Here is a 24000-nt window from a genome sequence, read left to right as displayed (position 1 = left end):
CAGTGATGCCTTCCCTTTTTGGGATTTTGCTCTCTCATTTAGTAGCTTCCTCCTTCTATTGTATAGTTTGTTTATGGCTGGGGTCCACCAGACAGGACGTCTGCCTTTGGAGGATTGGGTCTTGGTTTTATTTGGGATCGCATGATCCATGCATTCCTGAAGGTGTTCAAAATGCCCTAGGGCAGATAGCCTAGTATGAACCTATGAACCTATATTCTCATCCTAAGGGGTGGTGAAAGCCACACACACTCTGGCTAGGCTTATAAATGCCCTAGGGCAGATAGCCTAGTATGAACCTATGAACCTATATTCTCATCCTAAGGGGTGGTGAAAGCCACACACACTCTGGCTAGGCTTATAAATGCCCTAGGGCAGATAGCCTAGTATGAACCTGTGAACCTAAGAATGTGTTTATAAAGGATTCTTTAGTCTGGGCCGTATTTTCCACAGGCCCGGGGGCTGTGAAGGATTCCACCTCGGTTTTGAGGAGTGTGAAATTTGCTTTAGAGAAGTTTTTCACTGTGGTTTTCTGGGCAGGGGGTGGGGTCGGGATGTGAATATCCAGTGAGATTAGTTTATGGTCTGATCTTACCAGTGAGGGATATACTTCTGGTCTGGAGCATAGAGTCCCCATGTTGGTGATGATCAGGTCCAGTATGTTTTCCCTTGTTGTGGGAGTGGTAACAAGTTGTTCCATAGCATTTGAGTTTATAATTTGTAGGAACCTTTGGGCTAGGGTGTTGGAGCTAGAGTAATGCTCCCAGTCTATGTTTGGGTAGTTGAACTCGCCCAATATAATGGTGTTTGGAGAGACCTTCATATTTTCCAGTGTTCTCAGGAAGGCCGAGTGGGGTTCCTGGGTTTGGGAGGGTGGTCTGTAGCAGGCTATAAACTGGAAGGCAGTTTTACCCACTGTTAGTTGCACATGGATAGTCTCTGATGCTTCGTGCTTTGCCACCAACCTGGAGGTGTGGGTATCTTTGATGAATATCGATACTCACCCTCCTTTTGTGGTTTGGTCCAAGTTTTGGGGCTGAAAAGCATGGTATGATGTATAACCTAGTAGTGCTGGGGTTCTCTCGGGAGCCCTGAACCAGGTTTCTGTTACTGCACAGATATCGATGTTCTCCATGCTAAGGAGAGTTTTGAGTGCATGCATCTTGAGGTTTAGACTTCTGGCATTGAGTAGCATTACTCTTAGTTTCTTATCCCTTGTGATACCTATGGAGGTGGGTTTGTCTTTTGAGCCTTGCCTAAAAAAGGCATTATGGGGGTAGCAAGAGCCTTTGCCAATATCCGAAAGCCCAATGGTGACAGGTGCAAGCCATCCCTAGCGAAGCATCGTGGCTTGTCGAGCATATCATCCCAAGCTGACAGGCATTGGATCCCCTTTGAATGACACCAGTACTTAAGCCAATTGTTGAAATTGATCATCTTGTCTTCATATTGTGGCATCATTCTTGGTGAAGGTAAGATGCTACTCAAGGTCAGGGTCATACCGGCCTGGGCTACATGCTCAGAGAGCTCCTCTATGTCTCTTTTCATGTAGTCCAGGGAGGTACATGTCAGGTCATTCACACCAGCATGGACAATGACTGAGTCATATTTGTACTTGCCTTGGAGTGACCTGAGTGCTTTTGTTATGTGGCGGATCCTAGCACCCGACAGGCTGCTCACTGTGACCCTCTCCTTGTTCAGCCTGGTGAGCAGAACATCACTGTGCCTGATGATAGAGTCACCTATTACAAGTGTATCAGGTGTGTTGTTTAGTCTTAAGGGCTGTGACTGTTCGGCACACTGGCTTTGTGAGATATGTGTTGCACGTGTTTTGTTTTGGGGTAGCGGTTGCTTGGGTGTCTGCTTTGGAGGTCTCTACTGCTTAGGCAGATCTTTATTTAGAGCCTCCGAGTATGTATTTGAGTGATTATGTGTTTGGTTTGCTGTTGTGGTAGGTCTATGTGAGACTGGAATTGTAGTGAGTGTGGTTTCCTTCTCCTCCTGACTGGTTATGCCAGTACTGAGTTGAGAAAGCTTAGCCTCCAGTTTGGCTATATGGTTGCATCTCTCACATGTGTTGGAATTTGTTGGGAGGAGGAGTGGGTTGTCTGTGTACATGAGGCAGTTGTAACATTGCCTCAAGATTCCCAGATTCACTAGCTGGACCAGAGAGGAGATTGACAACTGGCCTTTGGACATGCTAGAATAATATTGGGAATTCCTTTATAATTGAAAACAAGGGCCAGTGGGGAGTGAGGGTGTAGTGCTTTTCATTTTTAGTGCTGACTTATATAATTGCTTTAGTGAGCAAGTGCCAGGTAACTTAAGTGCAATGTGTTACAGGTAACTTAAATGCAAAAACGACAAACAGTAACTTTCTTTTAGTGAAACAAAGAAATAAATACAGTAAGCAATGCAGATATCACTAGTGATCCACAGAAGCGCTGAGAAGCCGCGTATTAGGTGGAATTAGCGTTCCAGGGAAATAACAAGCAAATAAACAACAAGCATATAAACTAAGATAGATTCAGCAGGCCTGGATCTAGTCTATGCTACAGCAAACAAGGTGTACCAATTTCAGTAAGAAAAAGTTCAAATATTCAGGCACTATAAACCTTTAACCAGAAATTCCCAGCTCAGAAGGGCAGAGTCCAGCCTCTTCTCCCACAAGAGTGCAGACCACGAACCTTCTTAATGTAAAATAACTGGCCTGAAGCCCAAGTGCTTAAACCAGAACTAATACACTTTAAGAATTACAGACACTGGGCTCTCAATCAGCAGTTCCCAACTTAGAAGGATGAAAGCTACCTGTCCTGCCACCACAGTGCATGCAACAAACCTTCCTAATGTAAAACAACTGGTCTGAAGCCCAAGTGCTTAATCCAAAAGACTTAGAATGATAGCTACACTTTAATCAAGTTACAACCAAGCAGTAATAAATACAATTGAATACTTTAGAGAATGCTTGGATTAGTGCTCAAGTTACATAAACAAAGCTAGATCCAGCAGGCCCAAATCCAGTCTATGCCACAGCAAACAAGGCGCACCAACTTCAGTAAGAAGCAGTTCAGATATGCATGCACTATAAGCCTTTAACCAGAAATTCCCAGCTCAGAAGGGCAGATCCCAGCCTCTCCTCCCACAAGAGTGCAGACCACGAACCCTCTTTATGTAAAATAACTGGCCTGAAAGCCCAAGTGCTTAAACCAGAATTAATACACTTTTAGAATAACAGACACTGAGCCCTCAATCAGCAGTTCCCAACCTAGAAGGATGTAAGCTACCTGTTCTGCCACTACAGTGCAGACCACAAACCCTCTCAATGCAAAACAACTGGTCCGAAGCCCAAGTGTTTAAACCAAAAGGCTTAGAATGAGTTACACCAAGCAGTAATAAATACAATTGAGTACTTTTAAGATGATGCAAAAGTAAAATAAAGTAGGTAGAAACACACGTACAGTAAAAGCAGATTAATTTTTTTTGTTTTTCTGAACAAGTGCTGAGATCAAAGAAACAGATTTGAGTGCTGAAACTAGAAAACTGGCTAGTTATAAGAAAAAAAACTAAGCTAGAACATAGAAGGGCTTGGGGGCTCAGAAGCCTACAAATAGTCTATACCACTTAACAGGAAAGGCAGGAAACAAGCTTAATTTTTTTTTCTGTTTCCCAGATGCTCTCTTTGTACACAGTAGGTGTGCCTGAAATCAGAATATTATCTCACTGCACTTAGTTGAGTGAGCAAATGAGATGGGCCCAGAAGGAGTATCCAAACACAAATTTACAAGAGGGGTGGGCAGTTTCAAGGCCACTAAGATTAACACCAAAACAAAAACAGGGAGGGTGGGTGGGACTAACTGAAGAGCAGAGTCAAAACTTCCAGTTCAGTTAATATTCCTGCAACACAGTTAAAATCAATTTAAATACTGTTTTTTTTTTTAAAAAAAAGTGTAGATAAAGGCACTTAAATTCTCTTATACGTCCAGTTGCATACAGCTAGTTCTTAGCCGGCCAAAGCTGAGGTTTTTAAGCAGAAAATATTTCACACTATACCACTTAAATAGGCAAGGACAGGAAATCAAAGAATGTGGCTACCCCCTCACCTGTAATTACTAGCAAATAATAAAATTCAGCAAACACTGACTAACTTCCAGTTCAGTTAATATTCCTGCAACACAGTTAAAATCAATTTAAATACTGTATTTTTGAAAAAAAAAGTGCAGATAAAGGTACTTAAATTCTCTTATACGTCCAGTTGAATAAAGCTAGTTTTTAGCCAGCCAAAGCTGAGGTTTTTAAGCAGAAAATATTTCACACTGTACCACCTAAATAGGCAAGGACAGGAAATCAAAGAATGTGGCTACCCCCACACCTGTAATTACTAGCAAATAAAAAAATTCAGCAAACACTGACTAACTTCCAGTTCAGTTAATATTCCTGCAACACAGTTAAAATCAATTTAAATACTGTATTTTGGGGAAAAAAAAGTGCAGATAAAGGTACTTAAATTCTCTTATATGTCTAGTTGAATACAGCTAGTTCTTAGCCGGACAAAGCTGAGGTTTTTAAGCAGAAAATATTTCACACTGTACCACTTAAATAGGCAAGGACAGGAAATCAAAGAATGTGGCTACCCCCACACCTGTAATTACTAGCAAATAATAAAATTCAGCAAACACTGACTAACTTCCAGTTCAGTTAATATTCTTGCAACACAGTTAAAATCAATTTAAATACTGTATTTTTTGAAAACAAAAGTGCAGATAAAGGTACTTAAATTCTCCTATAAGTCAAGTTGAATACAGCTAGTTCCAGTCAAAAATCCTTTAAGTACACAGACAAGCTATCCAAGTAAAACAAAAATAGAATAATGATTTCCTCACAAGCTTTCTAAATATATATATATATATATATATATATATATATATATATATATATATACTTTTTATCAGGCATGGGAGTGGTTTATTGTGCTGTAAAACAAAGTGTTATTGGTACACATGTTAAATTCACATTCCTTCCCCCGTCAGTGTGACATTCAAGCTGGTCCTGCCCTACTTAGTAGCTGTCATAATAATATATAACCTTTATGTACTTTAAATAAAATTTATAATGATGTGGTACCTCTTATTTAACCAAATTATTAAGTAGATTATTAACTCTGTGGTTTTATCCAAGACAATATACTACATGGCTGGAAATATATCAACTTTAGTTCATTTGGCAATCAAAAAATATATATAAATATATACATATACATTTTGCATGTAAAAATCAATTTCTATTTCCATAACCTATTGTTAACAAAGATCACTTTCGTCCTTCTAGACTTCTTCAGGTCTGTGTACAAGAACCCTAAAAACCTATATAATTGTATAATTAGTTAGTATTGTTATTACACATCATTTTGAATAAAGTGGAAAAAAGAACCAGAAAAAAATTAAAAAAAAATGCATGTATGATGATGGAAACAAAAAATACACTTAATTTCAACTGATTTCAACTGATTTAAAATGGTATTTAAAACCAATTTGTAGAATAAAATAAAATACAATTAGTCATGTAAACAATGTGGCAATTTTCTAAGTTCCAGTGCGCCTTTAATTGAACACTAGTAGCTTAGTCCAGGCTTCCTAAAAGATTTCAGCTTTAATTGTCACATGAGTTCATGTTTCTCCATAATATTCGGGATGTCTCCTTCAAGATCACCCATGTCTATGTGATCCAGGTTCTGGAACTTAAAACCTGTGTGGCTTTTATGAAGAGAAAGATGTTTGGCTAGTGCATTATTTTTACATCCTGAGTGGATTTCTGACAGATGACATGAAATCCTACTCTTGAGTTTATTTACAGTCTTGCCCACATAGAATGCATCACATTCATTGCACTGTGCCCTGTAAATTAGTTTTTTAGTGTTACAGTCACCCCCTGCACTGGTTTTAATGATCTTCTTTAAATAAGGGAAATAAAAACTATCACCTTGCTGTGTAAATATACAAAATGTACAATTAGTTTCACATCTTTTAGTGTTTTTCTCACATGTTCTAGGTTTAAATTCAGCAAACCGTCTAATGTTCCTGGCCTTCCTATAAACAAATGATGGGGCTTCACCTAAGATGTTAATCAGAAAAGGGTTTCCTGTGACAATGTCCCAGTTTTCTTCAATAATATTTTTGATACTGTGATAATCCAAAGTGTATGTCAGGATGCAGCTATCTTTTGCATTTGTTAGTCTCTGTGGAATTACTTAACATTTTTCTACTGGGGAGGTTGAGTGAAGGTGCTTTAGTCCTTTTCAGTTCTATAATGGGTTCCAGGATGTTTTTTAACGTCTGACTTTCATAGCCTCTCACTAGAAAATCATTCTCTAAGTTGTTCAGGTTTCTCAAAAATGGTTCCATCTCTGTGGTAATTCGAGCTAATCTATAGCCTTGGGACTTCACTACATTATACTTGTTTATTGTAGGATGTAGACTTTTACTGTGGAGTAATAAGTTAACGCTCGTTGGTTTTCTGAATAGATCAGTGGTGATTCTGTTATTGTTGGTGTCCTTGGAAATCTGCATATCTAAGAAAGTGGTTGAAGTACAGCTATGGGAAGAGGTAAAAGTCAGGAAGGGGGTTGTTTGATTGAGGTAAGTGATAAAATCTCCAAGCTGCAAGGTGTCACCTTCCCACACAATAAAGACATCATCAATAAAATGTAAATAGCATATGATATGCTGCATGTAATCTGTGTTGTTTAACACAAAGTCCTCCTCCCATTTGCCCAGGACTGTCTTAGCTATGCTGGGAGCCATTTGCCCAGGGCTATGTTAGCTATGCTGGGAGCCATGGCAGCCCCTATTGCTATACCAGTTTTTTGTTTGTAGTGTTTGCCACTGAAAGTAAAGAAATTGAAGTCCAGTACAAGAGTAATGAAATTGCTTAACATTTGCAGTTGTGCCTGTGTACCCTGATTATTTACAATCATACTTGAATATATTACCTATATATGTAACCCCATACGAAATGCAAAGGGAGTCATTCTGTGCATATTGCGGGTGCTGTGAAAAAAACATCTTGCTAACATCAAAGACCAAAACAATACTAATTTCATCAACTTTAATCATACTTTGACTTAGGAATGGGGTCCATTCCCATCATGGTAATAGAAACCAAAAAACTTGGAGAAATTAAAAAATAAAATCAGATATACATATACATATACATTTGTATGCGTTTTTCACTTTCTAAATTCACATTAGACAATTAGACCATACTGACAAATTTTCATAATATGTCCAAGAAAAAAATCATTGACCAATCCACTATTCTATAGGCTGAAGAGAGTCTTTCTTGGTTCTTCTTTTGAAAATAGAGACAACTCTTCCACCATGCCAATTCAGAGGTACTGTCCTTGCTTTCCAAATAACATTATAATGTATTTTATCCACAACACTCCAACAATATTTAGTTCCTTCAACATTTTAGCCAGATCTTATCCAGTCCTGCAGCCTTAACAATGCAGAATTGTTTACAAAACATGATGACTTTCAACTATAGGAATGGATCTGGTCATTCCAGCTGTTTCTAGAACTGCTTTCACAGAAAAGATCATTTACATAAGATTCAGTAGTTCCTCAGTGTGTTTTTTTTTTCTGTTTCAACAATGTCTACTCCTCAGGTCACCATTTTTTCAGCACACTGAGAATAGCATTAGGGCTGTACTGACACTTTGTCCTGATCACTAATTGGTTAGTTTGCCAATAACTATCTCAGGCCATCTTACAGCCATTCTTAAAGCCATACTAACATTGTATACACAGCTTCTTTCCTGTCTTTACTTTTTTTTTCTATAAAACCACAAACCTTACCCATTACAAAACAAATCTGCCACATTCTTCTCATATACTTTGTTCATCCACAGAACTTTACCAATCAACTCACTACCTATTTATAAATCCATGCATAATCTGGTGTTCTCACTAACATGCAACCTTGACTGACCTACAGCTCTCCCTCCTTCTCAACACTAACTGACAGCACACTTCCCATAGTATTACTACAGCTAGCATAACTCCTTCCTCATGCTTCTGTCCTTAAAAATACAGTTACGAGCCATATGCTTCCACTCATAATCCTTCTTGCTACATTCCTCCTTAAGTTAGACTACTTGATTCTCACAAATACATCAGTATTCCCAGGGATAATTACACATGAGGTGCCTTTAAATAAACACAAACGACTCATCAAAATGGCAATGCCATAACTGATGGTCCAAATAGATATCATCTGCAATACTAATTACTAAATCTGATATGCACCACAAAATCTCTCTACTAAATACATCCAAACTCATTTAAAACAACTCTCCCTCAATCACATTATTAATGGGACTATATCTGTTAATTTTTACAATACTGAACTAAACTCAGGATGAATATCGTCAAACCAAACCAACCATAGTTTTGCTCTACATTTAAAACACAACATGTTCAGCATTGCTGTAGCAAATCTGTTTAACATTAATGATAAATAGTCTCTACTGGAAAACTGACTAGAGCATCAAGCATCACTGTTCAAACGTCACCCCCCTCATCAGGTAAGTGAAAAAAGATGCATTCCTAATAAATATAACATATACCATCACTCATGGACCTAACACATCTGTAATCAGTAGCTTTTCAGCTGGAGCACAACAAGGCTCAGTCTTAGGACCCATACTATTCTCCATCATCATCATCATCAACCCCATTTTCCCACTTTCTACATGAGGTTGGGGTGCCATGTCATCTGTTGCCACTTGTCTCAGTTCAGTGCCATTTTCCTACCTTGTTTGACACTCATGCCTGACTGTCATGGGTCTTCTCTCACACAATCCATCCACCTCTTGGCTGGATTCCTTAGTTTCCTGTTGTCTTCTTTCTGTCTGTCACAAATATTCTTCACCAGATTTTCATCTGCTTTTCTGTGCATGTGCCCGAACCACTGCAATCTTTTCTTTCTGACATTGTCTGGAATTGGAACTACTTTAGCTTCTACTCTGATGTCCTTATTTTTTCATCTATCCCACATTCTGCATCCTTACACCTGTCCCAGGCACTTCATCTCCATCACCTCTAGCTTCTTCAGCTTATCTGCATTTACTGCTCAGGTTTCTGTACCATAGGCAACTTGTGCAGCTTACGTTTCACCTTCTTTTGAATTCTGCATTCCTACACTACCCCAACACTCTGTGTCATTTAGCTGCAGCCTCTGACTCTAGCTTTGACCTCTTCATCCAGACTTTCTTTCTCCTCAACTACTCCTCTCAAATACTTGAAGCTGTTAACCTGGTCCACTACTTTTCCTTCTGCCTTAGTTCTTAGCTTCTTCTGATCTCTCTCATTTTCTTGCCATTACAGCCATCTTAACTGTACTCAGTTTAATCTCATGTGCCTTCAGTTTTGCATTCAATTCCCCTATCCTTTGCTAAAACTCTTGCTCAGAGTCTACGTGTAATGTCACATCATCTGCTTACAGTACCTTTGTTGATCTGTCCTGTCTGACCTGTTTGCTAATGTAGTCCATCACCAGTATGATCAGCAGAGGTCTCAGAACTGAATGCTGATGCACACCCACACCCACTGGGAATCCCTCTTTGAGACCAAACATTGTTGAGTCATTGGGTCTTTGTACATAGCCTCCACAAATTTTTAACAATGGTTCTGAGATGTCAAACCACTGAAGGACTGTCCAAATCATCTGTCTTGAAACCTTGTCATATGCTCTCTACAACTCAAGGAATTCCTAACTGGACCCTTTCCTCATCTCTAGCTTCTTCTAAACTATCTGTATCACTGCAAACATTGGGTCTGTTGTTTTGCGTCCACATCTGAACCTGAACTGTTCATTTCCCATCTTTCTTTCTGGTACGTATCATTCACCCACTCCAGAACTTTCATGTAGTTTGACAGGAGTTTGATCCCTTTATATTGCCATCAGTTGTGAGTGTCCCCTTTGTTCTTGAACACTGGCACTAGTATGCTTATTCTCCAGTTATCATGAATATGCCTTTCTCTCCATACTGCTATGAGTACCTTCAGGAGCCAGTTTTCCCCTATCTCAGACAGTATTTAGGCTCCATATTCATTAACAATCTACCATTTGATATACCAAACCTGAATTATACCCTTCAAGCAGAAAATAAACTCATACTGCACTCAGATAAGTCACCTGAACATTTACAGGAAAGGCTACAGCTAGAGTTCAGCAAACTATGCAAATGGCTCATTGACTTTCAGATGGGATTAAACTGAAAACAATGTTATGTTATGTTATTTGGCACACAGAAACTGACATAAAACATCACTAATTCCCAAGGTGAAACTCTAACAAATTATACTGAACAAATCTTGCAGCACATGTACAAAGATTCATAATAACTACACTCAGTCATCTAAGATTAGCATACAAATACTCTTCTCCACTCATTAGAATCAAGGAAATCTCTAACAATGCAAATTGTATTTCTTAATTTGGAATACTGTCTACCAAGATATACCAAAAACTTTGTTCCTACTGCTGGGTCAAGCAATACCTAACAGATACTCAGTGGTAGCTCGTGTAATCATGCTGGAGGACTGCAGCCCCCCCCCCTCCCCAAGCTGTGAAGAAAGAAAGAAAGGAATTTTTTTTAAAATAAAATGTTTATAAATTAATTATTTAAATATTCTGGTGGGCATCAGTGCTCTAAGCGAGTCTGACTGACTCGCAAAGTTTCAGTATTAAGACACTTGATCATTTAGAAGACTGTTTAATTAAGTACTTGCTCATACTCTCATACACAACATAAGATAATGTGCCTGTATCTCACAACCCTAAGGTGAGACGGTATTCTGGGATAACCTAGTAAGAACAACAATATATATGTACTAGCTGCATTAGTTATGTCTTTTGATATGTATGTACACACACACACACACACACACACACACACACACACACACACACACACACACACACACACATACTTTACATGCTCTTCTGCTGCATCCTTCTTTTTAGAGAGATGAATGATAAACTGAGTATGTATGGAGACAGAGAGCCTATGCGTGTGTGTGTGCGTGTGTGTGTGTGTGTGTGTGTGTGTGTGTGTGTATACAGAGTTTTGCAGAATATCCAGATTTTTACATCACATTTGTTGTTCTGTTTTTCATAAAATGGTGATTTTCTGGCAAATTAGTAGCACATTTTTAAACATTTAAGTTAGAAAATAATGACATACATTTGAGTTTCAGAGTTCATACCCTTCAGAAAATTCATACTAATGCAAGACCTACTATTTTATTAACTTTCTAAGTCTGTAAGAGCAATATTTAAAAATTGTCCTTATTTTGGGCCTTTGTCCCACTTTTATTTATGGCTTTGTCCAGATTTCTTGCTCTGAGGTTGAGAGTATGACAAACATGTCAGGGGCCATCACCGTCAGCCAGAGACATTTCAAATTGTGTACCCCACTCCCCCATGTAGTGATTTTGGATGTGTCCATGCAAGGCAAGGAGTGTGCAGAGTATCCCCCCATCCAAGGTAGACACAATAATAGTGTTTTTTCACCTGTCCTTGATTTTGCAGAATGTTCTGGTTTTCTGTCATATTTTTATACTGTTGACTTATGCTTATTATTATTCAGAAAATGCATGTTGTTGGCTGCATGATATTTGGTACTTTTAGAAAGCTGAATTATAATTAGAACTGCAGTGTAAGGAGAAGTGGTTTGAGTCGAGTGCTGCTTGTTTTTTTATACTTGATTTTGACTGGCATTCTAGTAATGTATTTAAAAAGTAATTTATTTTTTCATGCCTCTCAATCTTTTTGTTTCTCTCTAGATATTAAGTAAGCTATCATGCAGCCAATGCATTGAAATATTTTTTTTCTTCTCCACTTCATTCTGTCTTGATTGGACTCTCATAATGACAGTTTGGCACCCAGGGCAGCATATTTAATTAAAGTCCCAGTTTTTGTTGCTTTGAGTATAGCCCCACCCCTTTTTAGTTGGCCATACCTCTTCCCATTGGCCCCATCCATCCAGCTGTTCCCTGCAGCCCCCCTTTGATTTGAAGTCACCAGCTGCTACTGCAGATACTTCTAGGATTACCTTAGCATCAACCTACCTCCTTCCTTCACTATTATATTCTTACTCCATTCTTATACACATCAGCACTACTTATAAAACTAAATTGACCTCTCGCTGCTGTGAACAATCTAAATTTGCAACCAGCACATCATTTCCTTCTACTAAAACAACTACACTGTCTCAGTCTCCCACACCAGCTTACCTACACACAGCTAATCACTGCCCATAACCTGTTATATTCTCTCATTAAATGCCCACAATTACAGGACACTTTACTCTCATATTAGAGACCTTTGGTCTAGCAACACATTACTGTGCATCAGTAAATCATTCAGCACTGCTGCAGACTTTCTCTCCCTATCCCACTGTATGTCACAACTCTGGAATGAAACCCTATGTATTTAAAAGAGATAGGTATGGTTAACACATTCAAAATCTTGCTTAAGCACCACCTAAATAACCCAAAGGCAGTTGTGTTGTTCCTGCTCACCTGGCTAAGTATTATCCCTAGATCTCTCTACAAAAACAATCCTAACATCTCTCTACTTTCTAACCAATCTAATTTATCTTACCTCATAAAATCTCAACATTCAAACTGTCATTTTCTCATTGCCTTCTCCCCATCTCAGTCACTATAACTTAACTGTCAAGCTTTCTTATCATTTCATCAACCTACTTTTTCTTTCATTCTTAAGGTTAAATCAAATGATTACTATCTGTATCTGTTGTTATTACTTTCCAAGAAAATACTCTCAGTTTTATTTCTTTATTGCTATAAACTGAACAAGTTAATTCACTGTTACTCTTTGTATTTCATTCTCTAAACATGCTTATCAACTGCAAGTACATTTCTTTTACTGTTTTCACTACAAGTTGTCCCTTTATTTTTATGCCAAAAATATACTGTTCATACAAAATATACTGCATGAGATTTTGTGACAATCTTTTCTCCCCAGGCCACAGTTGAAATTATTTTTTTTGTCCAGTCAGATTTTCCTGGTCAACAAAAACACATGTATACTTACATATATGTATATACACATATAAATAAATCATCATTGGCATTTATTTCTAAATAACAGTACTGCATTCTTTACCAAAACATCAGCATTTGTCAATCGTAAACCCTAAGACCTTGCACCACCCACTTCATCCCACCTTAACTACACCCCTGGCACATAGCTTTGTTTGTATTTAAAATGGTTGGAAAACTATCCCACTAACTCAGTAACCAAAGTGAATCAATCAGTTTATCAATCAATCAGTCAATTAATCAGTCAAATCAGAAAGTTATTCTCCATGATTTTCTAAAACATCTCCCATATGCACACCTTCAACTTCCTGCCTACCTTAGTACCTTCCTGGCTTGTGTGTATATATCAGTCATATCCAGAAATCCTCAATTAGCACTACAATGAATGCTTCTTTCTTTAATTTTATTGTGTCTTTGCTGCTAAACACATGTTAATGTTACTTCTGTGGAATGCATACCTTTGAGGCACAATTCCTTGTCTTCACTTCATATACTGAGTTCCTGAGAGATTAATTTAGACATTTTGTCCTTGATGTTCCCAGAAATCTGAGAGAAACTCTTAAGTTCTAATCTCAGTGACATCATTTTGGGTAAAGCATTAAATGGGCATCATAATATAGAATCTTGTATCACACAGAAGAAAATATTGTTACCAGTAGAATGAACTGCTAGGAACTAGAAATAGAGCTATAAATTACATCATATAAGAGATAGACAGAAAAGTAGTCCTTCCTGCAGGAGACACCAGTGTATATGCCGAAAACTTATATCACAAAATGTAGTAGTGGGTAATATAGATTAAAAAGAAATAACAACAGTATGGCATGAAAAATTGCTGCATACAAATTAAAACACATGGGAAACAGCAGGAAAAAAGATATCATGTGAAATGTATGCAGTATTAACAGCAAAAGTTTATCAAGTGACTTAAGTTTAAACTAATAAAAAAACAGCAATAATTTTGATAGATGAGGTATCAATAAAAGAAAAAGTTTTGTCCTTGACTTTAGGCAGTCAGTGCACTCTTTCTTTATAGTATGAAGTTCAGAGAACCTCATCTGTTGAAGGGCATATTCATTCAGATGGTAATAATTGAACAGTGCATGCTGTGCATATACAGAGGCAGTGACTAGAGTAACATAATAAATATAATCTTAAAAAGGCAAATTTAACCCATAAACACTTCAAGAAATTCAATGGCATCCATGATAGTATTCTTTAAAAAAATAAATATCTAATAAGAAAAAGAATGTGATAATATTGTGATAATGTGATAACATTGTGTGGATTTTTCAGGGAAAAGAGACAACTTTTTAGGTGGCTGGTTTGGGTGATGGCTACAGCAACATCCCGAGGAAACACATTAGCACTGTCAACAACATTCATTAATCTATGAGGCAGATGTAATGCAAATCATGTGAAGCATGGTTAAATGAGAATTCAGGTTTGATATATACAGCTAATTTATCCACAGCTTGGGAGGTGACGGGTATGAGTAAGCTAGAATCAAAAAGTGTCCTTATCTGCTGTCTAAAGTTTTGTTTTTGTTTTTAAGAATTTCAGACTACTTAAAGTAAAAGATTACGTTTCAGTTCAGTTTAAGGAATATTTTCAGTCCATAGCTGTGATACAGATTTTGTGTGAAAGGCTAATTTTATAGCATTGGTATATCATATGAGAATATGTCTTATGCTGATGCAAGTAGTTTATTGCATTAAAAAAATCTGAATTACTTTAATATGACTTATTTTTATTCTTGCAGATAGTTTTCCCATCCCATACATAAAGAACATTCCAGAATTTGTTGATGGGAAGACTTTGAACATTACGTGTAGCATCTTGCACACTTGTCCTTTTCGTCTACCTCAGCTGAACTGGACCCTTGAAGGTGATTCTGTCATGGTAGTAAATACAAAATATTCAGAAAATAAATGGGAATTTTCATCAGTTTTCACTTTTACTCCTTCACTCAGCCACCATGGGCAGTTTCTGAACTGCAGGTGTGAATACCCAAGGGAAAAATCATCACAACCTATTAAAATAGATGTAAAATGTAAGTGACCATATTAATACAGTATAATAGATACTGCTTTTTAATTATTTACATTTTGTTAATCATATGGCTCAACAAGAATCTACATATTACAAAGTCAGGATATACATGCAAAGCTTGTATTTGTATACTAACTTATACTGCACAGTATATAGTAAATGAAGCACTCTCTTAGAAATGTAGAATTAGAAAAAAATATGTAACAAATCCATAATTTACAACAAAGTATGCTTATTTCCAACACGAACCAGAAAAAGAAATGCCAGGAAACCAAGCTGTGAAACTACTGTCGATTTATTACTTTAAACGCACTAATTAGTGCATTTAAAGTAATAAATCGGCAGTAGTTTCACAGCTTGGTTTCCTGGCGTTCCTTTTTCTAAATCCATAATATACAGTACAGTACTTGTCAGCAATGTATACATTTTATATATGTGTATATATATATATATATATATATATATATATATATATATATATATATATATATATATATATATATATATATATATATATATATATATATATATATATATATATATATGGGTCTACCTGACATGGTCGACAGTTCATATGGTCCACAGTTTATTAGGTCGACAGTTCATTTGATGTGCCCCCCACACCCCCCCCTAACTATATATATCAACTCCAGGGTTGCACAACATTGGGGAAGGGGGCAAATCTGCTTGTCGACCAAATGAACTGTCGACCAAATGAGTGTCGATTATATGAACTGTCGACCATGTGAATGGGACCCATACACATATATATGTGTGTGTATGTGTGTGTGTGTGTGTGTGTGTGTGTGTGTGTGTGTGTGTGTGTGTGTGTGTGTGTATATATGTGTGTGTGTGTGTAGTGACTTTTGGTTATTCCTGGTTAGGGGTCGCCACAGTGGAACTCCTGTCCACTCATGACTGGCAGTAGATTTTTAAGGTGAAGAGTTGCCAGCCTGATGCTCAGTCTTCAAAGAAGGCATGCCCATTCACGCTCACACCTACCTGCGGGGAGGACATGCAGACTCCAATATAGATATATATATATATATATATATATATATATATATATATATATATATATATGGATTCACTTTATGCTCAAAATTCTAAAATATTGAATTTCAGAATCTTGAGCCCATAAAGTGGAAATCCTAAAAGACTGAAAACCCAGAAGTGCGAAATTCAAAATCTTGCATTTCACAGATGTTGAATTAGCAGTTCTGGTGTTGCGCTGTGTTCATGGATTCAGGTAAGTGTTTATGTTTTAATGGTTTTGGGTAGGGGCTGTAGTGTGTGTTAGTGTGTTTTGTTACTGTGATGTGTGTGTCTGTGAGGTGAATGTAGCTTGTGTGGTGGTGTTTCATGTGTTTGTGTATGTGGTGCGACCTTGGAGTTAGTGTATATCAATATCTCCCTACCCTTGTTTGGCATGTCCTATGTCCATACTATAAAAAAAAAAAAAAAAAAAAAAACATGTTTACAGTTTTTTAATTTGAGTATTACTAGTATAAAATTTCTCTTTAATTTGCTTATTATTTTTATTCAAAATTTCTTGTATTGTATTTGGAGCTTATCTCCCCGGGCCTCCGCTGAAAATGGACATATATCCAGTTGGACTTTCCCGGTCAACAAATGTAAAATAAATAAAAATAAAATAAAATATTTAAGTAGGGGGGTGTGCCCCCCTGCTTGTATGTAGGATAGGGTTATGTGTTTGTGTGTGGGGAGGAAGGTGTGTGGTGTGTGTGTGTGTGTGTAGTATAGAAGTCGCTATTTTGAATTTCGTGGTTCTGGGTTTGTGATCTTTTAGGATTTCAACTTTATGGGCTCGAGATTCTGAAATTCCATATTTCAGAATTTCAAGCATGTAAAGTGAATCCATATTTATATATATATATATATATATAGAGAGAGAGAGAGAGAGAGAGAAACAAATAATCCCAGCAAAGCAGAAACAGCTCAAAGTATGTTTAAGTCTTTTAAGTTCACTTCAAGATTCACCAAAGGTAAAGCACTTCAAGATTCTCCAAAGAATAAGGCACTTCTGCTGATAAAACCACAAGCATTTAATCAAGAAACGTAAGCGCTTTCACAGATTACAAATTCTGCTTCTTCAGACGTACTGCATCTTGGGTAAACTAACCTTTTATACCAAATTTAAAATTTAAAGACATATTAACACATTGAGTCAAGCTCTATGTATTGAGTATATAAACATATGAAAAACTAATACTATAAAATTACTGCCTAAAACTGTTTCATAAAAACTAAAAATACACATAAATGTTATTACAATCTTAAATTGCTAAAAATAACAAAAATAGTTCTAATGCTGCAATGCCTAAAACTAGTAAAGGCTGCAAGTAAAAACAAACACTCTACCACTTATATAAAAATAATTATCTAATGGATCTCGCTTTAAGTGCAGGTTTTAGAGGGACTGTGTCATTCAGCCCTCTACATCTATGTGCTGCCAAGCGCAGAATCCACTTCATCTCAGCTACTTCAGTAAGGTTTACCTTGTCTCCTCCCCTCATACTTTCTTCTTGAACATGCAAAACTTGAAACAAGAAAGTGTGTTCAGAACCATAATGTATTATATGCCTAGCTATGGCACTGCTGCCATCACCCCTTTAATAACAATACATATGATCCCTGATGCGTTCCCTTAAAGTCCTGTTTGTCTTTCCAACATAAAAATGAAAAAAAATTTACAGTATGCGACATAGACCACATTTTTGGTCATGCATGTTGATTTACAAAGAACTTCCCAGAGTCTTCCTGTATCAGGATGCCTGAAAAACCTGGATTCATCAATGAAGCCACATTGGGCACATTGATTACATTTAGTTGTCCCATAATTCATAACTTCTTGGGAGGCTTTACCTATAAGTTTAGGGAAACAAAGTTGTTGTTTGAAGGTCCTTTTATTACTGAAAGAATACACAGGACAATTACCTATTAATGTTTTTATTTTGTCATCTATTAGCAGTATATTCCAGTTGTCCTGTATTATTTTTTGTATTGTGGGAGTATTCTTACTGTACGGCAGTATTATAGGAAGTTTACGGTCCACTATGGGTCTATTCTCATCTCTGGTTTCACTTTTAGAAAAATAAGGCTTACCTTTTGTACTTCTAAAGGTACGCACTATAGAATCTACACTATTTATCTCATTTGTTCTATAGCCCCTCCTTCCTAAGCCTTGTTTAAGGAACGTCAACTCAGTTGCCAACCTGTTTTCATTGCAATATAATCTTGAAGTTCTTAATGCTTGTCCTTTTATTATGTTGTCGAATACAAACGGTGCATGCATACTCTCTCTATGGAGGTATGAAGGTCTATAACAGGGTTTACGATAGATTCGAGTAGAAAAACCATCTTTGGTTTTAAAAATATTGACATCCAAAAAATTTACACTGGTCAATGAATGCTCCATGGTAAATTTTAAAAACCCATCCAATTCATTGACATGTTGGACAAAGGATTCCAAACTAGAGCTAGACCCTTCCCAAAAAAGGAATAGGTCATCCACAAAACGTCTAAAAAAGACGACTTGTGGATTGGATAAAATCACTTCTGTCTCCCATGCCACCATCACCAAGTTTGCATACGAATTGGCGCAGCTAGTGCCCATTGCCACACCACATGTTTGCCTATAGTATTTATCTATAAACAGAAAAACATTGTTTTCTAGTACTGTTTCTAACAACAAAATTATTAAATCTACTTTAGTCAGAGGCAAGAAGTCCATCAGTACCTTTTTAACCATTTTAAGACCCTTGTCATTAGGAATGCAAGTGAAAAGGGATACTACGTCCATGGTTGCTAAAATAATGCCTTGTTTATTGGTGCAAGTCTCAACAAATTCAAAAGTGTCCTGCAAAAATTGAGCAGTATCTTTGAGTACATACTTGTAATGTTGTAATACTTGTTTTAATTCTGCATCCAAAAACACTGAAATGGGCTCAGTAGGCCATCCTGATCCTGCCACTATGGGTCTGAATTTAGGATGGAACATGTCTTTATGGACCTTAGGAAGTCCATTAAAGCTAGGTATGACCGGAAACTCTACCAAAAAGAATTTATACATGTCTGAGCTAAAAAGTCTCGACATAAGACAGTCTTGTAACATGGAATACACTCGCTGTATCAATGTAGAGATGTCCTGCTGACAAATTGATTCATAACTGTTTGAATTTAACATGTGTTGTAATGATTCTATATAGTACTGCCTGTCCATGACTACCACTGGACCCCCTTTATCAGCAGGGCGAACAATAATATCAACATTTTTCTTCAAATTGGATAAGGCTATTTTTTCATCTGCATTTAAATTATCTTGCAAACACATATTAAAGTCATTGTAACCATCATATAAATCATTCTCTACAGCTTTTACAAAGACTTCTATAGTCGAAGGCAAATGGGGATTATAGCAACTTTTCTTTTTAAAAGTGGCACTTTCATTACTTATAGTATCACTAAACTGTAATTTCAAAGTCACATTACGAGCAAAAAGTCTTATAGCAAGTAACGCTTCAGTAATGTCCATGGAACAAGAGGGCACAAAGCTCATGCCTCTTTCTAAAACTTTATATTCATTTTCAGTCAACTTGACTCGGGAAATATTCCATACCAAAGTCATTATGTCCATACTTTTTTCCTGACTACCTCTTGTTGTTGCTGTGTGTGTTGTTCTTTCCGTTTGACACTTCTCTGTTCGTCTTGATCCATCGACCTTTTCCTTCCTCCCTTTATGGGGTTTCCTTCCTCCCTTTATGGGGAGAGGAAAAATAGGAAAAAAGTTTTTTTGAGTATCTTGTTCTTCTGTTTGTCCACTTTCTAATTGAATTTTGCGTCTGACAGCTGTACTTGTGGCTAACACAACACCACTAGTGTTAGACAAATTCTCAGACACATTCTCTGCTGGTGTAAAATAAATGGACGTAGCTAAATTGGGGGAAATGATATTTTGTGCCCCCCCCAACCTGCTTTGTTCCAATGACAGAATCTTGAACTGCAGAGGCTCCTGCCTCTAAAGGTGATGACAAATTAACAACATGGCCATTTTCATCATTTTCTACATGTAGTGAAGCTTGAGCTACTTCCTCTCTAGCCGAATTATCTTCCATGGTTCTCATCTGTTGTCTAACAGTTCGTTTTCTTTCAAACTGTGATTTTTGTAAGGCCTGTTCATGGTTAACAGGACATTGTCCATTAGCATTAGAGTTTATAACTGCTTTAGGCCAAACAAACACATGATTCTTTGCAAAATCTGCTTTATCACGAAGTAACTTCTTTTTCTTCTGTTTTAACAAATTGTCTTTATCTTTCTACTTTCTCTATAACATCATTAATGAAGATGTCAGCATTATCACTGCCTTGCAACTCATTCAGTCTATGCTGTTGTTTATAAATTGTACTTCTTAAATCATCCTCAATAGGCAGAAAAAAGTCTAATAGTAACTTCAAATAATCATTACTTGCCTTAAGGTTTATTTGTTGCCATCTTGCTAACAAATCTGGATACAAGTTCCCATAAGTTGGCATGTTAAGTATCCTAAGTCCTCTTGGTATCACTTTATGCTACAAACTGGCTTCTAGATGAAAACGCTGACATTGAAGCCATTTTAAGCGATAAATGTTGTCTTCAAGTTCTTTCTTCACCATTTTTATTTTCCTTTGCACTTCAAAATTAGTGACTTCTTCTGGGCAAAAACTATCATCATCTACAACCAAGAGTGGATTTTCATTTTCAGTAAGAATTCCTTTAAGGCGATTAAACAAGGATGCCACTGGTACAAATTCAGTTCTTTGTGGAGCTGTTTCTTCCATGTCCCAAACACAAAAATGAACAACCAAACCCAAGGCCGATGTAAAAATAGAGAAGCAAATAATCCCAGCAAAGCAGAAACAGCTCAAAGTATGTTTAAGTCTTTTAAGTTCACTTCAAGATTCACCAAAGGTAAAGTACTTCAAGATTCTCCAAAGAATAAGGCACTTCTGCTGATAAAACCACAAGCATTTAATCAAGAAACGTAAGCGCTTTCACAGATTACAAATTCTGCTTCTTCAGACGTACTGCATCTTGGGTAAACTAAGCTTTTATACCAAATTTAAAATTTAAAGACATATTAACACATTGAGTCAAGCTCTATGTATTGAGTATATAAACATATGAAAAACTAATACTATAAAATTACTGCATAAAACTGTTTCATAAAAAGTAAAAATACACATAAATGTTATTACAATCATGGTGATGGTGGCATGGGAGACAGAAGTGATTTTATCCAATCCACAAGTCGTCTTTCATAGATGTTTTGTGGATGACCTATTCCTTTTCTGAGAAGGGTCTAGCTCTAGTTTGGAATCCTCTGTCCAACATGTCAATGAATTGGATGGGTTTTTAAAATTTACCATGGAGCATTCATTGACCAGTGTAAATTTTTTGGATGTCAATATTTTTAAAACCAAAGATGTTTTTTCTACTCGAATCTATCGTAAACCCTGTTATAGACCTTCATACCTCCATAGAGAGAGTATGCATGCACCGTTTGTATTCAACAACATAATAAAAGGACAAGCATTAAGAACTTCAAGATTATATTGCAATGAAAACAGGTTGGCAACTGAGTTGACGTTCCTTAAACAAGGCTTAGGAAGGAGGGGCTATAGAACAAATGAGATAAATAGTGTAGATTCTATAGTGCGTACCTTTAGAAGTACAAAAGGTAAGCCTTATTTTTCTAAAAGTGAAACCAGAGATGAGAATAGACCCATAGTGGACCGTAAACTTCCTATAATACTGCCGTACAGTAAGAATACTCCCACAATACAAAAAATAATACAGGACAACTGGAATATACTGCTAATAGATGAAAAAAAAAACGTTAATAGGTAATTGTCCTGTGTATTCTTTCAGTAATAAAAGGACCTTCAAACAACAACTTTGTTTCCCTAAACTTATAGGTAAAGCCTCCCAAGAAGTTATGAATTATGGGACAACTAAATGTAATCAATGTGCCCAATGTGGCTTCATTGATGAATCCAGGTTTTTCAGGCATCCTGATACAGGAAGACTCTGGGAAGTTCTTTGTAAATCAACATGCATGACCAAAAATGTGGTCTATGTCGCGTACTGTAAATTTTGTTTTCATTTTTATGTTGGAAAGACAAACAGGACTTTAAGGGAATGCATCAGGGATCATATGTATTGTTATTCAAGGGGCGATGGCAGCAGTGCCATAGCTAGGCATATAATACATTATGGTTCTGAACACACTTTCTTGTTTCAAGTTTTGCATGTTCAAGAAGAAAGTATGAGGGGAGGAGACAAGGTAAACCTTACTGAAGTAGCTGAGATGAAGTGGATTATGCGCTTGGCAGCACATAGATGTAGAGGGCTGAATGACACAGTCCCTCTTAATCCTGCACTTAAAGTGAGATCCACTAGATAATTATTTTTATATAAGTGGTAGAGTGTTTGTTTTTACTTGCAGCCTTTACTAGTTTTAGGCATTGCAGCATTAGAACTATTTTTGTTATTTTTAGCAATTTAAGATTGTAATAACATTTATGTGTATTTTTACTTTTTATGAAACAGTTTTATGCAGTAATTTTATAGTATTAGTTTTTCATATGTTTATATACTCAATACATAGAGCTTGACTCAATGTGTTAATATGTCTTTAAATTTTAAATTTGGTATAAAAGGTTAGTTTACCCAAGATGCAGTATGTCTGAAGAAGCAGAATTTGTAATCTGTGAAAGCGCTTACGTTTCTTGATTAAATGCTTGTGGTTTTATCAGCAGAAGTGCCTTATTCTTTGGAGAATCTTGAAGTGCTTTACCTTTGGTGAATCTTGAAGTGAACTTAAAAGACTTAAACATACTTTGAGCTGTTTCTGCTTTGCTGGGATTATTTGTTTCTCTATTTTTACATCGGCCTTGGGTTTGTTTGTTCATATATATATATATATATATATATATATATATATATATATATATATATATAGATATAGATACATACACATGGATCTGTCTATCTATATAAATCCCCAAACCATGTGCACAAAAGACAAAATGAAAAGTACATGGATCAGATAAAGCCAACACACACCCGAAGTCAATGCAGAGTTAAAATTTTATTCCAAATATCCAAATTTCAAAATGACTTAAATCCCACAACAGAACATGGACCCTGGTTTCACAAAAGCTTTCTCAATGTAGGGGGAAAATAAACGTTCCTTCCTTTTATACAAAAAAATCATTGGTATGATTCACCAATAAAATCCTTCAAACAATTCAAATCATGTGCCAAAATGACATAATGAAATATTAACTTGTAGTAGTCTTAAACATAAATTCATATAAAACATATAAATAACTGGATTACATAAAATATTCTACTCAAACATTAAAATGAATATTGAAATTTCTTCATAAAGCCTTGGTTTCAACAAAGCCCCCAGAGAGATAATGCATATTCATTCTTTATGATTTATTAATTGTGTCTAAACTGCTTAGTCTGCTTTATTCACACTCTATCAATACCAATAAATGTAAAACAGGCTCCTGGACGTTGTAAGCATTTTTATAAAATGGCCATTTCTCCTTGTGATATCTAATATCACTTAAATGCAGTGCTGTCCTGATTTACTAAGGGACAGGTGTTTGTCCCACATAAAAAAAAAAAAAAACTACCAAATAAATATCCCATGGAGTACACACAAGTAATCAAATCTCGAATTTCAAATGTTCTGCTGGCAGTAATGATGGTAAAACAGCAAATTCACAATAGGTAGAATTCCTATATGGA

The 24000-nt window shown here is 36.5% G+C and overlaps 1 protein-coding gene across 1 annotated transcript in view; it reads left to right on the top strand.

The window, feature by feature from the left end:
* The window catches only part of LOC122809189 (myelin-associated glycoprotein-like), a 553400-nt gene that overhangs the window by 176314 nt on the left and 353086 nt on the right, over nucleotides 1-24000 (top strand). The window contains exon 4 of the mRNA XM_044080497.1: nucleotides 14887-15177. Within this exon, the coding sequence (XP_043936432.1) occupies nucleotides 14887-15177 (291 nt within the window). The remainder of the gene's footprint in view (nucleotides 1-14886; nucleotides 15178-24000) is intronic.

Source organism: Protopterus annectens, chromosome 8.part0, assembly GCF_019279795.1.
Source record: "Protopterus annectens isolate FY-2018-M chromosome 8.part0, PAN1.0, whole genome shotgun sequence".
Taxonomy (NCBI): domain Eukaryota; kingdom Metazoa; phylum Chordata; order Ceratodontiformes; family Protopteridae; genus Protopterus; species Protopterus annectens.
Note: the sequence above shows the minus strand (reverse complement) of the source record. Positions and strands in the feature narration are given on the sequence as shown.